The sequence below is a fragment of the Thalassophryne amazonica genome, chromosome 6 (genome assembly GCF_902500255.1).
Source record: "Thalassophryne amazonica chromosome 6, fThaAma1.1, whole genome shotgun sequence".
Taxonomy (NCBI): domain Eukaryota; kingdom Metazoa; phylum Chordata; class Actinopteri; order Batrachoidiformes; family Batrachoididae; genus Thalassophryne; species Thalassophryne amazonica.
In genome coordinates, this window is record NC_047108.1 from 34514633 (window position 1) to 34529429 (window position 14797).

The 14797-nt window shown below is 43.1% G+C and overlaps 1 protein-coding gene across 2 annotated transcripts in view; it reads left to right on the top strand.

Annotated features, from left to right (window-relative positions):
• The first annotated feature begins 2157 nt into the window (after positions 1-2157).
• The window catches only part of otud3 (OTU deubiquitinase 3), a 51693-nt gene continuing 39053 nt past the window's right edge, over positions 2158-14797 (top strand). The window contains exons 1-3 of one of the 2 annotated variants that reach the window (XM_034171967.1): positions 2158-2263; positions 9623-9918; positions 12294-12442. In XM_034171967.1, the coding sequence (XP_034027858.1) occupies positions 9713-9918; positions 12294-12442 (355 nt within the window). In that variant the 5' untranslated portion in view covers positions 2158-2263; positions 9623-9712. Of the gene's footprint in view, positions 2264-3753; positions 3938-9622; positions 9919-12293; positions 12443-14797 lie in introns of those variants that run through there. The other variant, XM_034171968.1, reaches the window with a different exon arrangement.

Genomic DNA, 14797 nt, shown 5'->3' on the forward strand with positions numbered 1-14797 from the left:
AATATTTGGTACAGTAGCCTTTGTTTGCAATTACAGAGGTCAAACGTTTCCTGTAGTTTTTCACCAGGTTTTCACACACTGCAGCAGGGATTTTGGTCCATTCCTCCATACAGATCTTCTCCAAATCTTTCAGGTTTGGAGTTTCAGCTCCCTCCAAAGATTTTCTATTGGTTTCAGGTCTGGAGACTGGCCAGGCCACTCCAGGACCTTGAAATGCTTCTTACGGAGCCCCTCTTAGTTGCCCTGGCTGTGTGTTTGGGGTCATTGTCATGCTGGAAGACCCAGCCATGACCCATCTTCAATGCTCTTACTGAGGGAAGGACGTTGTTTGCCAAAATCTCGCAATATATGACCCCGTCCATCCTCCGATCAATACAGTGCAGTCGTCCTGTCCCCTTTGCAGAAGAGCACCCCCAGAGTATGATGTTTCCACCCCCATGCTTCACGGTTGAGATGGTTTTCTTGGGGTTGTTCTCATCCTCTAAACATGGTAAGTGGAGGTGGTTCCAAAAAGCTCTATTCTGGTCTCATCTGACCACATGACCTTCTCCCATGCCTCCTCTGGATCATCCAGATGGTCACTGGTGAACTTCAAACGGGTCTGGACATGTGCTGGCTTGAGCAGGGGGACCTTGCTGCCCTGCAGGATTTTAAACCATGACAGCATCACGTGTTACTAATGTAATCTTTGTGACTGTGGTCCCAGCTCTCTTCAGGTCATTGACCAGGTCCTCCTGTGTAGTTCTGAGCTTTCTCAGGATCATCCTTACCCCACAAAGTGAGATCTTGCATGGAGCCCCCGACTTAAGGAGATTGACAGTCATATTGTGTTTCTTCCACTTTCTAATAAATAATCATAACAGTTGTTGTCTTCTACCAACCTGCTTGCCTGTTGTCCTGTAGTCCATCCCAGCCTTATGCAGGTCTACAGTTTTGTCTCTGGTGTCCTTAGACAGCTCTTTGTTCTTGGCTATGGTGGACAGGTTAGAGTGTGATTGATTGAGTGTGTGAACAGGTGCCTTTTATACAGGTAACAAGTTCAAAAATTAACAGGTCTGTGAGAGCCAGAATTCTTGCTGGTTGGTAGGTGTTGAAATACTTATTTGCAGCAGTAACATACAAATAAATTATTAAAAAAAATCATACATTGTGATTTCCGGATTTTTATTTTTTATTTTTTTTAGATTATGTCTCTCACAGTGGACATGCACCTAAAATGAAAATTTCAGACCCCTCCATGATTTATAAGTGGGAGAACTTGCAAAATCGCAGGGTGTTCAAATACTTATTTTCCTCACTGTATAGCCAATTGTTCAAGAGACAGAGGGAATAGTTAATATGGTTTCTATGGTATTAAAAAACAGTATATTCATTGATAGGTATACTTTTTATGGTATTTCATAAATAGGTCTATTTACGAAATACCACACGTTGAGGCTTCATTATTCAAGTACAGTTTTACACAGTCAAACTCATATTCCATGCAAGAAAATACCAAAACATGCCACTGGAAGTGCTGCTATATGATGCAGAAGTTGAACCCTATACATCAGTAAATGTATTTAGAAAGTATATAAATGGATACATTGCATATCCATTTAGTAAAATGTCATGAAATCTGAATTACATTTTAATTTTGCCTTTTATCCATTAGTAAATTATCCAAATACATGACAAGATCAATTCTTTCTCAGTTATTCATACATTTATAGCTTAAGTGTGAAGAGATGGGTGTCTAAAGTTAAAGTTGCTCCAATTTTGGTAAAATATTTGTTGAGCTAATAGGGTGTTAAAAAGAATCATTTGTACCATGTACTATGCTTACTTATCATGTTACGTAGTAACATATGTTACTTGTCAAGGAATACAATGGACGTCGACCTTGTTTGACCTTTACTTTAGGACACGCATTGAGTACTGTCCAAACTATTCCATTTGTTAATGTTAGAATCACGTGCAGGCTCATTAAATAATCTCATATTTTAGATCAAGAACTTGGCCCTTTTCAGCTATTTTTTAGCCAATGTATGTTCCATAAAGTTCCATGAAAGTAGTGATAAACTTCTGCTTTTAGTGCGACGAGTTTTTGACCAATTTGAACCGTTTGGGCCTCCGTAGACGGTGACGCACGCTGATCTATGTATGCGGAAGTTAAATTGTAAACAAAAATCAGACAGTCGTGAACAATTGTGGACGCGTTTTTATGGCTGTGATTTTCAGAACTAAATCATACAATGAATACCTCAAAGGCGATTTGTTAAATGTAACTAAAACTATATTATCTGCAGTATATTGCCACTTGTTCGGTAATGTTATGGTAAAAACTTCGTTTTCTGAATCAATGAACCTTTTTTTTAAGCGAAAGGTTTATACTGAGTTGAAATGTTTGACACAGTGTAGTTTGGCGTCATCTGTTGACTAATGCTTGATATTACAAGTGTTTAAAGCGTTTTTGAATGTATTAGCACTGACTGCTCCTAGGATAATGTTATTGTTAGTAAAGGTGTTAATGACCGTGTTAAGGCAATCAGTTTAATTTTGTGTGTTCTGTTTCTAAAGATGAGGCAGCATTTTAATTATTAAATGTCTGTAGGTAGTAAGGTGTATGTATGCTGTGTTCACTTTCTCAGGTAGACGTTTAAATGTGTGTCTGTTATGACACAAACACAAGGCAGGGTCAGGTTTGGAGTGTGCATCATGCATCTGACAATCACAAATGCTGGAAGAATAGAAAAAAATGACAGATTATAGTGTGTCCACTTTATCTGCCACAACCTGGTGAAGTTTGGGTGTGTTCCCACTGGGGTTCTCAACACTCAAGCACCCGTGTGCAGTATCATGTATAAATAAACATGCCACATGGCCAGAAAGTCTGAGCTGAGCTTCACTCACAATGCAAGTGCTTCTTGGTTTTCCCAAGTAATCACTTGACACAAAGTCATTCCGGCAGTAGCCAAGGATACTGTGAAGAGTCATAGTACCAAAGGCATCCAGTTGTCATAGTTAAAGCCTGTTTTTTTGTCTTTACATTTAAAATGTGCATGTATTATTGTCACAGCCAACACTACAACAATGTTGAGCTGATAAGTGGACTCCATTTCTCTAGCGGTTTTTCCATCTGATGCAGACACCCAAATATTTTAGACTGATCACTGTCTCACATCCACACATTAATATACACTCACAATGTGCAATGTCTGTGTGGACGGACCTTGCTCAAGGACACCTTGAATGATGGCCTCCGGCAAACCGCCAGAATGGTGTGTGTGTGTGTGTGTGTGTTGGGGGGGGGTCTATGATTAATCCATGTGGTTGCTTGTGTGGAGTGAAAAGTCAAAAATTGGTGTGTAGATTCTAATGAAATATTGTGGTGTGAAAGGCGAGGTGTGGTGATCCAAAATATTTTTCCTTTCTTTTATTTTGAAATGTGAGAAAAGTTTGCTTTAAATTTCTGTCACATTCTCACCTTATAACATCACAAAGGTCTGACAGGAAAAAAAGAACTGCGGCTGAGTTATGGCCTTTTGGCGTGCACTCCACTGTGAATAAACGGAACGTTTTTGAACATTTTGGTTTTGAGACTACGTTTACTGAATTCATATTTGTGTCTTGAATTTACCAATAAAATAAAAAAAGCTTAACTGTATATTCTACTATTAAACTACTATTTTAGGCTATCCATTGAAAAAAACACACGAAAATTTTCATAGAATTAAAAAAAAAAATGCTGCACAACGATTTTTTTTTTTATAGTTGGTTACAAAAGGAACAAATATTGACGCGTCCGAGCTATCTCGTAATAAAATGCATAATATGTTTGGAATGCGACATGTAGGGCTCGACTGACGTCACAGCGCTTCGTTTTCGGTGTATTGAAGCGAGTTTCGAAACGTCTTTCCGCGGCAGCTTTGCTTCAAAGTATCGAAACTGTGTCGAGGTGTGTGCATTTAATTTCTTTTAAGGTACAAATGGGCAAATGTCAGTCGTCAGAGAGCAGCTACCGCTCGTGATTAAATGCTTGTTGGCTAACTTGTTTAAACAGGAACTTAGAAAACTGATAGCATTTAGCTCCAGCTAACATTGTACGGCTAGCTGACTGTCCACACGTCCAGGGTAAATACTGGCTCCTGGATTATATAGTTTTCAGTTTTTTAAACATTTTATCAAATGGACCAATAGTCCACCCTGGCATACTGAAACGTCGCTAAATTAAGAGGAACACGACGGCACTCAACACAGATCAAATTACACACGTCAAACATAGAAAACACTCATACTCAGCTGTTTTGATGTTTTCTTTTTTTTTAAAACAACATATATACAGAGCTCAGAGCAAATCTATTGTTGTTCAGACATTTAAACTGTGTATATGTGTGAGCCATGCAGTCATTCATGAGAATCTGACAAAAATCTTGACAAAATGATCTGTTTTGTTTGTGTTGGGGGGAAAAATGCAAAAGTATTTTCTGGATGTATGTCATAATATATTTGTTTGGTTTACAATTTGTAAGTTCCATCATACTGGTTTATGACAGGAAAACGTTGTGCAGGACTACTTGATGGCCTGGTTTTACTGCTGCACATCTGTCTCTCCTTTGGCCAAACAAAGTGGAGAATTTTCATTATTCAAATGTCAAGGAAGGTGTGTTATACTAGCACCTCTGGCTCCTACGTGCAGCAGTGATGACTTGTTTGAAAAATGGCAAAATAAATGTCTTACTGTTTGGTTGCAAGACATGGACAGTAACCTTCCTTGAGTACCACGTACATAGAGATTAGGACAAAATTATTAGCCATCTTATGAAATTTAACATTTTCTTGTAAAATTTACCAAGTGTTTTTTTTTGGTTTTTTTATTTTTTTTTATTTAACAGAGTAAGGTATTTTCAACACAGCATTTTTAAACATCCTAGTTTTATTTTGGATGCTGTCATTATTTTACTTTGCACACCAAAAACTACCAGGGTCAAAACTATTAGCAACTACGGACACTGACACTGGATTATTTTAATGAAACATTTTAATGGAGTTTTTTTTGTTTGTTTTTTCTTTTAAGTCAGAGCGGAGACAGATGCACATCTCTGCTCTGATCTGCTTTCAGCGCTCGCTCTGCTGTTTGCGGCTGTGATATGAAGAATATGAGAAGTATAGTTCCTATTTGTTTAATTAAAAAAATATTTGATTGAAATTGCAAAATAAAACAAAAGTATAAGCTTGAAATGCAATGGAATTAGTACATTTTTCAGCAATGTTTCAGTTCATTTTTTTGGGGGAAAATCTGTCGGGCGGGACAGGAAATGTGAACCCGAGAGCCGGGAGGGAAATTGGAGTACTGGGCGGTTCCGGCCCGGCGCCGCCCACTGTAGCTAGAACCCTGGCATAATTAAATGAAGCATGCATGTTTACATTACCAAACCATAAGGGTGAAAATCCACCTTTGTTCATGACTAAACAACAAAAGATGTCAAAGATGTTGAATTTACTCAAGGAATCCTGGTAATCCGAGTGCGTGACATATATACCTTCTCCCTCACTGCACCTGTCAAATCATATCCTCAGCTGAAAACAATAAATAAATAAATAAATCGAGCAGCTCCCTTGCAACCTGTCTTGATTTTGGTGGCCAAAAAAACTATACTTTTTGAAAGTTGGTCCCTCAGCTCTCAATGGTTCCTCAAGGTTTCTGTAGGTCAACCTGCAGAAGGATCATTAAAGGTCTTCAGAAGGTGGCAGCGGCACACACGCCAGCTGAGCCCGAGGCAGTGTCCTGCTGTCCAACCTGAGGAACAGTGCCCACCCCCAGCCCAGTATATAAAGAAATCAAATGTACATAAGAATTTACAGCCCTTCCACTGGTCTCCCTTGTACAGCTTAATTAGAGTCCACCTTGGGTAAATTTAGTTGATTGGATATGATTTGGAAAGGCACACGTGTGTCTACATATAAGGTCCCACAGTTGACAGTGCGTGTCAGAGTACAAACCAAGCATGAAGTCAACGGAATTGTCTGCAGACATCTGAGACAGGATTTTCTCGAGGCACAAATCTGAGGAAGGGTACAGAGAAACAAAATCATGAGAAACAAAATTCTCTGGTCTGATGAGACAAATATTGAACACTTTGGTGTGAATGCCAAGTGTCATGTTTGGAGGAAACCAGGCACCATCCCTACAGTGAAGCATGGTGGCAGCATCATGCTGTGGGGATGTTTTTTCTTTGGCAGGAACTGGGAGACTAGTCAGGATTGAGGGAAGGATAAATGCAGTAATATACAGAGAGATCCTGGATAAAAACCTGCTCCAGAGTCCAGGCTGGGCCATGGTTCATCTTTCTTCAGGACAATGATCCTAAGCACACAGCCAAGATATAAAAGGAGTGGCTTCAGGGGTGTGCACCAACGCTCCCCATCCAGCCTGATGGAGCTTGAGAGGTGCTGCAAAGAGGAATGGGCAAAACTGTCCAAAGATAGGTGTGCCAATGTTGTGGCATCATATTCAAAGAGACTTGAGACTGTAATTACTGCCAATGGTGCATCAACAAAGTAAGGGTGTGAATACCTATGTACATGTGATTTCTTAGTTGTTTGTTTTTAATAAATTCGCTAAAATTTCAAAAAACCTTTATTCATCTTGCCATTAAGGGGTGCTGTGAGTAGAATTTTTGAGGAAAAAAATTATACTGCATGTTGGAATAAGGCTGTAACATGACAAAATATGGAAAAAGTGAAGCCCTGTGAATATTTTCCTGGCACAGTACAAGAAGCGTTTTTTTTTTTTTTTTTAAGTTTATAATTTTTGTGTGTCTGTAGATGACTTGTGCAGCCTTTTCAAAACCAAAATACTATGAATGTCATTATACCCTAATTTCACATGCAGACAGTTCTGGACAGTTTGAATGTAAAACATTTAATTGTGACCTAAAATGCAGGAGATTCATTAATGGCTTTAGGTCACTCAGAAAGGACATAAATATGAAATCACTTTCTTTCATCAATATTGACTGAGTGAATCTGAAACACTTCCTGTGTTATGAAATACTTAAAAAAAAAAAATCACACTGAACAGAGTCCATCTTCTTAAGGTTTGAGTTCCTGAAAAATTCTGTAGGTAATTTATTATCGTTGATAGTTAAATCATAAAATTTTAGAGCTGGACAACATAGTGGCTGAGTGATTAGCAGTGTTACCTCAGTGAGGAGGTAGTGGGATCACTTCCCTTTCTGTGTGAGGTTTGAATGGGTTCCATCTGGGTGCTCAGGCTTCCTCCCTCTTCCAAGGACATGCAAGTTAGATTAATTCAAAACTTTAAATTGCGTGTAGGTTAGGTTTAGCGTTAGTGAATGTGTTTGTCTATTAACTATATGTGGGTCTGCAATGGACTGGCAGCTTGTCAATCAATCAATCAATCAATTTTTTTTATATAGCGCCAAATCACAACAAACAGTTGCCCCAAGGCGCTTGTCCAGGGTATACTCTGTCTCTTGCCCAATGACTGCTGAAATTGACTATGGTCCACCCCCTGGTCATGACCCTTAATTGGAATAAACAGATATAGGAAATGAATGCTCATATTTAAGAAACTGAAATCAAAGTATTTGGATAAAATCCTGAAAAACATTTGATTATCAAAATAGGTGTCGATTAATTTAATAGTTAATTAACCATTGCAGTTCTAATGGGAATGTGGGGGTGTGAGGGCTTTCCGTACAAGTTGTTGTTCTTTAGCCCTTCCCTCTGCAGTTGTGGGCACCTGTAGGGCTCTGTGTTCAAGAGTCCTGATCACCCCGAGCTTGTGTTGAAGGGGGTGGTTTGAGCCAAAGAGCAGATATTGGTCAGTGTGAGTGGGTTTTCTGTAAACCTCTGTCTGGAGCTGCCTGTTCTCTCCAATCGTAACATCACAGTCCAAGCAGGCTAAATGGTTGTTTCTGGCATCCTCACGTGTGAACTTGATATTGGAATCCACTGAATTGATGTGTTCTGTAAAGTCCTCGACCTCCTGTTGCTTGATTTTAACCCATGTGTCATCGACATATCTGAACCAGTGACTGGGAGAGATGCCCGTGAACGACGTCAAGGCTGTCTTCTCCACTCGCTGCATGTACAGATTGGCCACAATGGGGGATACTGGAGACCCCGTCGCACAACCATGGATCTGCCTGTAGTAGTTCCCCCTAAACAGGAAATACGTGGTGTTAAGACAGATCTCCAAGAGTTGGCAGATGTGGTCTGGTGAGAACAGGCAGCTCCAGACAGAGGTTTACAGAAAACCCACTCGCACTGACCAATATCTGCTCTTTGGCTCAAACCACCCCCTTGAACACAAGCTCGGGGTGATCAGGACTCTTGAACACAGAGCCCTACAGGTGCCCACAACTGCAGAGGGAAGGGCTAAAGAACAACTTGTACGGAAAGCCCTCACAGTATGTGGGTACCCACGATGGTCCCTGGACAAAGTGCAGAAGTCCCAGAAAACAAAGAGACCAGATAGACAGGAGACGGAGACAAGAAGAAGAGGCGTGTCTCTCCCTTATTTAGCAGGAGTAGGGGAAAAACTACAGAGGATCTTCAGACAGCACAAAATCCCAGTTTACTTTAAACCGGTTAACACCTTGAGACAGAAATTAGTTCACCCTAAGGACAGGATCCCTAGTTACAAACAGAGCAATGTAGTGTATTATATCAGATGTCAGGAAAACTGTAATGAACACTACATAGGTGAGACTAAGCAACCTTTAAACAAGAGGCTATACCAGCACCGCAGAGAGGTCGCCAGTGGACCTCAGTCTACAGTTCATCTCCACCTGAAAGACACTAACCACACGTTTGAGGACAAGGAAGTTAAAATCTTAGCCAGAGAGAAGAAATGGTTTGAGAGAGGTGTCAAGGAAGCATTCTTTGTAAAACAGTTGAAACCCAGCCTTAACCGGTGGGCGGGTCTCAGACACGCTTTGTCCCCTGTTCACAATGGGGTACTCAGGTCAAAGCAGTTTCAGTCTTTTGTTCATGGTAATGAGTCATTCACGTCATCGGGAGAGTCGTCAAGGGAGCCATCAGGGGAGGCTTCCATCCCATCATTAGGAGAGTGCTACCTAGAGCACAATAGGTGCTAATTAGAGCTATTGTTTAGTCACTAGCCTACAGCAGTCGGCCTCTCGGTAGGAGGGGTCTGGTTAGGTTAAAAACTCCAGCTTTTGTTGGCTTCTGGTTTATTCTTCTCTACAAGAGTCAAGACAGAAGTCAGACTACCAGAGCAAGAATTTTAGCTGAGGAAGCTTCTGTGATTTGAAGCGAAACGTCCTCACGTCAAGCAACCCAGTCCAGTCGAAGATTCAAGCTTCTCTACTATGGTAACCACCTGGACAACTGAGAGCCTAAACAGAAACATACCCCAACAAAAGCTCTTGGAACCCATGGCCGTGTAGTGTGTGTGGCCTGCTTAAGTCAAGACTTCACAGTGATTGCTTTTGAAAATAGATTTTTATTTTTATAGATGACTGAATTTAGGCTGTTATTGATTTATATATATATATATATATATATATATATATATAATATACACATACACACACTATTTTTATATGTTCCCCTTGTCCCTGATTCTGTATGTGTTTCAATGAATTCACAGTGTGCAGCAGTGTTTGATGCATGTGTCAGTACATCAGTTTACAAAGAGTGATTTGGGAGTTGTTGGCCTGAAGAAACAACTGCAGACACCATGTCACGGAAACAGACGGCCAAATCTGTGCGGAGCAACAAGAAGAGTGAACTGGAACGGAAGCGGGATGAGCGGGCTGCGCGGCGAGCAATTGCAAAAGACAGAAAGAACCGACCTCAGGGTGGCGATGAAGGGGCGGAGTTCCTCAGTTTTTCGAATCAGCTCCAGGCATTGGGACTCAAACTGAGAGAGATCCCTGGAGATGGGTAAGTCTCAAAACATGATGGAGTCCACAGTATGAAATACTTTGAGAATTTATTGAGGCATTGACAGCATGTCAGTGAATAGTCTGTGAACTCGCTGCTCTGACGTACGATGGTCGCAGAGTGTCAGTGAACTCACTGCTCTGACGTATGACGGTCACAGGAGTGTCGGTAAACTTGCTGCTCTGATGTATGACGGTTGCAGCGTGTCGGTGAATGCCGTCTGTGAACTCGCTGCCCTGATGTATGACGGTTGCAGAGTGTCGGTGAATGCCATCTGTGAACTCGCTGCCCTGACGTATGACGGTCGCAGAGTGTCGGTAAACTCGCTGCTCTGACGTATGACGGTGGCAGAGTGTCGGTGAATGCTGTCTGTTAACTCGCTGCCCTGACGTATGACGGTGGCAAAGTGTCGGTGAATGCCGTCTGTTAACTCGCTGCCCTGACGTATGACGGTGGCAGAGTGTCGGTAAACTCGCTGCCCTGACGTATGACGGTGGCAGAGTGTCGGTAAACTCGCTGCTCTGACGTATGACGGTGGCAGAGTGTCGGTGAATGCCGTCTGTGAACTCGCTGCCCTGACGTATGACGGTCGCAGCGTGTCGGTGAATGCCGTCTGTGAACTCGCTGCCCTGACGTATGGCGGTCGCAGCGTGTCGGTGAATGCCGTCTGTGAACTCGCTGCCCTGACATGACGGTCGCAGAGTGTCTGTAAACTCGCTGCCCTGACGTATGACGGTTGCAGCGTGTCAGTGAATGCCGTCTGTTAACTCGCTGCCCTGACGTATGGCGGTCGCAGAGTGTCGGTGAATGCCGTCTGTGAACTCGCTGCTCTGACGTATGACGGTCGCAGCGGGTCGGTAAACTCGCTGCTCTGACGTATGACGGTCGCAGAGTGTCGGTAAACTTGCTGCCCTGATGTATGGCGGACGCAGAGTGTCGGTGAATGCCATCTATGAACTCGCTGCCCTGACGTATGACGGTCGCAGCGTGTCGGTAAACTCGCTGCCCTGACGTATGACGGTCGCAGCGTGTCGGTAAACTCGCTGCCCTGACGTATGACGGTCGCAGTGTGTCGGTAAACTCGCTGCTCTGACGTATGACGGTCGCAGAGTGTCGGTAAACTCACTGCCTTGATGTATGGCGGACGCAGAGTGTCGGTGAATGCCGTCTATGAACTCGCTGCTCTGACGTATGACGGTCGCAGAGTGTCGGTAAACTCGCTGCTCTGACGTATGACGGTCGCAGAGTGTCGGTAAACTCGCTGCCCTGATGTATGGCGGACGCAGAGTGTCGGTGAATGCCGTCTATGAACTCGCTGCTCTGACGTATGACGGACGCAGAGTGTCGGTAAACTCGCTGCCCTGACGTATGACGGTCGCAGAGTGTCGGTAAACTCGCTGCTCTGACGTATGACGGTCGCAGAGTGTCGGTAAACTCACTGCCCTGATGTATGGCGGACGCAGAGTGTCGGTGAATGCCGTCTATGAACTCGCTGCTCTGACGTATGATGGTCGCAGCGTGTCGGTAAACTCGCTGCCCTGACGTATGACGGTCGCAGCGTGTCGGTAAACTCGCTGCCTTGATGTATGGCGGACGCAGAGTGTCGGTGAATGCCGTCTATGAACTCGTTGCTCTGACGTATGACGGACGCAGAGTGTCGGTGAATGCCGTCTATGAACTCGCTGCTCTGACGTATGACGGTCGCAGCGTGTCGGTAAACTCGCTGCCCTGACGTATGACGGTCGCAGCGTGTCAGTAAACTCGCTGCCCTGACGTATGACGGTCGCAGCGTGTCGGTAAACTCGCTGCTCTGACCTATGACTGTCGCAACGTGTCGGTGAATGCCGTCTGTGAACTCGCTGCCCTGACGTATGGCGGTCGCAGAGTGTCGGTGAATGCCGTCTGTGAACTCGCTGCCCTGATGTATGGCGGTCGCAGAGTGTCGGTGAATGCCGTCTGTGAACTCGCTGCCCTGAGTATGAGGGTCGCAGAGTGTCTGTGAACTCGCTGCCCTGAGTATGAGGGTCGCAGAGTGTCTGTGAACTCGCTGCCCTGAGTATGAGGGTCGCAGAGTGTCTGTGAACTCGCTGCCCTGACGTATGACGGTCGCAGAGTGTCTGTGAACTCGCTGCCCTGACATATGACAGTCGCAGAGTGTCTGTGAACTCGCTGCCCTGACGTATGACGGTCGCAGAGTGTCTGTGAACTCGCTGCCCTGATGTATGACGGTCGCAGAGTGTCGGTGAATGCCATCTGTGAACTCGCTGCCCTGATGTATGATGGTCGCAGCGTGTCTATGAACTTGCTTATCTTGAACATGTTTAGAAACTTCACCAAGAGTAATTGCAGTCACTTTCTCTCTCGCCTTCATACAGGAACTGCCTATTCAGAGCTCTTGGTGACCAATTGGAGGGTCACTCTCGAGGTCACCTGCAGCTTCGTGAGGAGACTGTCCAGTACATGGCATCCCATCGGCAAGACTTTGAGCCATTTGTTGAAGATGATGTACCCTTCACCCAGCACTGTAAGAAAACTGTCTGTTTCCTTTTTGAAGGTGTCATTTAGGGCTAAATTGTTTGTCCATACATTTTACACTTAAATATTTTTTGAGATTCATGTTGAATCTGGTTTCATGAATACATGTATAACCTCCATGCGAGATCCAAAACCTGTGTATTATCAAAGGGTTATTATGAAGTCTGTGACATAAGTCACAGAAGTGCATATCTGAGAGGAGCCCGTGGACACAGTCTGCACTTTGTGGAACACACCCACATAGTATGTGGAGAAAGACATTAGATGTTGGGGGTTTTTATATGAAAGTTTAGCAGGTGGTGACATCAGATGCAAGGCAGGGGAGCGACCAAGTTGGAGGGATGGTGCACAAGGGGGGCCCTTTCCCCCCTTTCGTGGTGTGTCACTTTTGAAAATTGGAGGTCAAAATGGGGCATTCTGAGCCTTCTTGATTGATGAGAACCACAACGTGAGCGTGGAAGCTGCGTGAAATGGGAGATGTTTATGCATTCTTACTGTCATTTTGCCACGTTTTAGTATTTTGGAAAAACATATGCTGTTTATTACGCCCGGGCTTGCTGTTTCCTGGCATCAATGTTATGTATTTATGGAAAAAGTCATTCGGAGAGAGGAAGGCTGTGTGCTGGCAATAACGGTTAAAAAAAAAAAAAAAAAGTCTGCATTTCGGCAAGGGGGCGCGGCGCTCCTATTTCCCGGTTTAGAAAAACCCCTGGGTGTGTTTGAGTTTGCCTGCATCTGTCTGTCTGACTTAACAGGATCTGCAGCCTGCAGGGGTGGAGTCCAAAAACTCAGCTGTCAGGTTGACCTGACGGCTGATTAGGCAACTTTATTTGTACCTAAAAGTTACATTTGGTTTACAGTGAAGTGAGTTTGCTTTCTCCACACACTGAGACAACACTTAAACAAAAAAACTGTGATAACAGTGCTTCATCCTAAAAGACAGGGATCAGTGCAAGTATGTAAAATACAAAGGAAAAAAAAACATCCTAGCAGATAAAAAACAGGATAAGAATAAATTCTCTGTTTATTTATTTGACAGGGACAATGCAATCAGTTACAAAACAAAGCTTGCAGCTGATGCGATGCACACAGAGTACAGCTAATGCTAATTTTCAACTCCGCTCCCTGGTTGAGCTGTTCTACACTAACAAGACATCATCTAAATACAAATTCATTTACATGAGAACACTTCATCTATAAATAACAGCGCAGTTGAAAAGTTTTATCACTCTCTCACATGGGTGCAGTTTTGGTTTATTTTAAGCCAAGATTTAGGTTTGGATGAGAACAATTTAAACTCGCTGATGGACTTAATTTCTGTGGGCTATGAGTTCCAGAGTTTACAGGCTTTATAAGAAAAGGCTGACTGTCCAAATTATGTTTTTTGGGGGTTGTACAGTTGTGGTTTAAGCTGCCTCGTGTTGTCCTGCTGCTTGGTCTCTGCACAACTGTACTGAGTGATTCTGGAACCAGGTTATGGTAACATTTGAAAAATACTTTGAGAAAGCACAAATTACTGAAACTATCAAAACTTAATAAATTATACTTGTTGAGAATTTGACAGTGGCGCTTCCTACGTTCGCTTCATCCAGCACACGTGCGAACGGGACTTGTCTCTCTCTTTCCTCCTCTTTGCCTGGAGCAATTAAGGGGGAAAAAAACATGAGTTTCCCTTTATCATTTGGTGGAAAATGCATGACCTAAACCAAATAAAAATGATCACAGACTCACGTATTTGGTTGTGGATGAGCTGCCTTCGATGCACGTGTGAACTAGGGGTGTGGAGATTAATCGATATGAATCGGTATCTAGATACAAACGTGCGCGATGTGTGTATTGATTCATTCAGTGTGCATCAATTCAGTTGTCAGGTGAAATCGCGATGGATCGGTCGCTGCGTGCTTGCATCAATTTTTTTTTTTTTTTTCCGAGGCACAATCAATGCACCATGGATGGAAGCCTGAAAGCACATTTCTAATGTAGCAGATCTATTTCAAAATGAAGGCCTGCGACAGCAGCTCAAACAGTTGGAGATTTTTGAAGCACCTAAAACATTTAAATCAGGCATTTGGAGATATTTTGGCTTTTTTTTTTTTTTAAGATGGGTCGTTTGGGGAAAAAAAATGGCGTGGCTGCCGCTGCGCCCCCTAACCCGGTAAAACTGGAATAAAAACTATCACAAATTACTTTTGCCAAGGTGGTACTCTGTCAATGAATGACTCATTTTAAGTCACTCATTGACAGTGATGTTATTTTATGGTTAAAGTTATGACAGTGTGATCCAACCTATTTCTGGGCCATTTCTGAGATCAGTGTAAATCCATTGAGAAAAAATGGGTGGGGG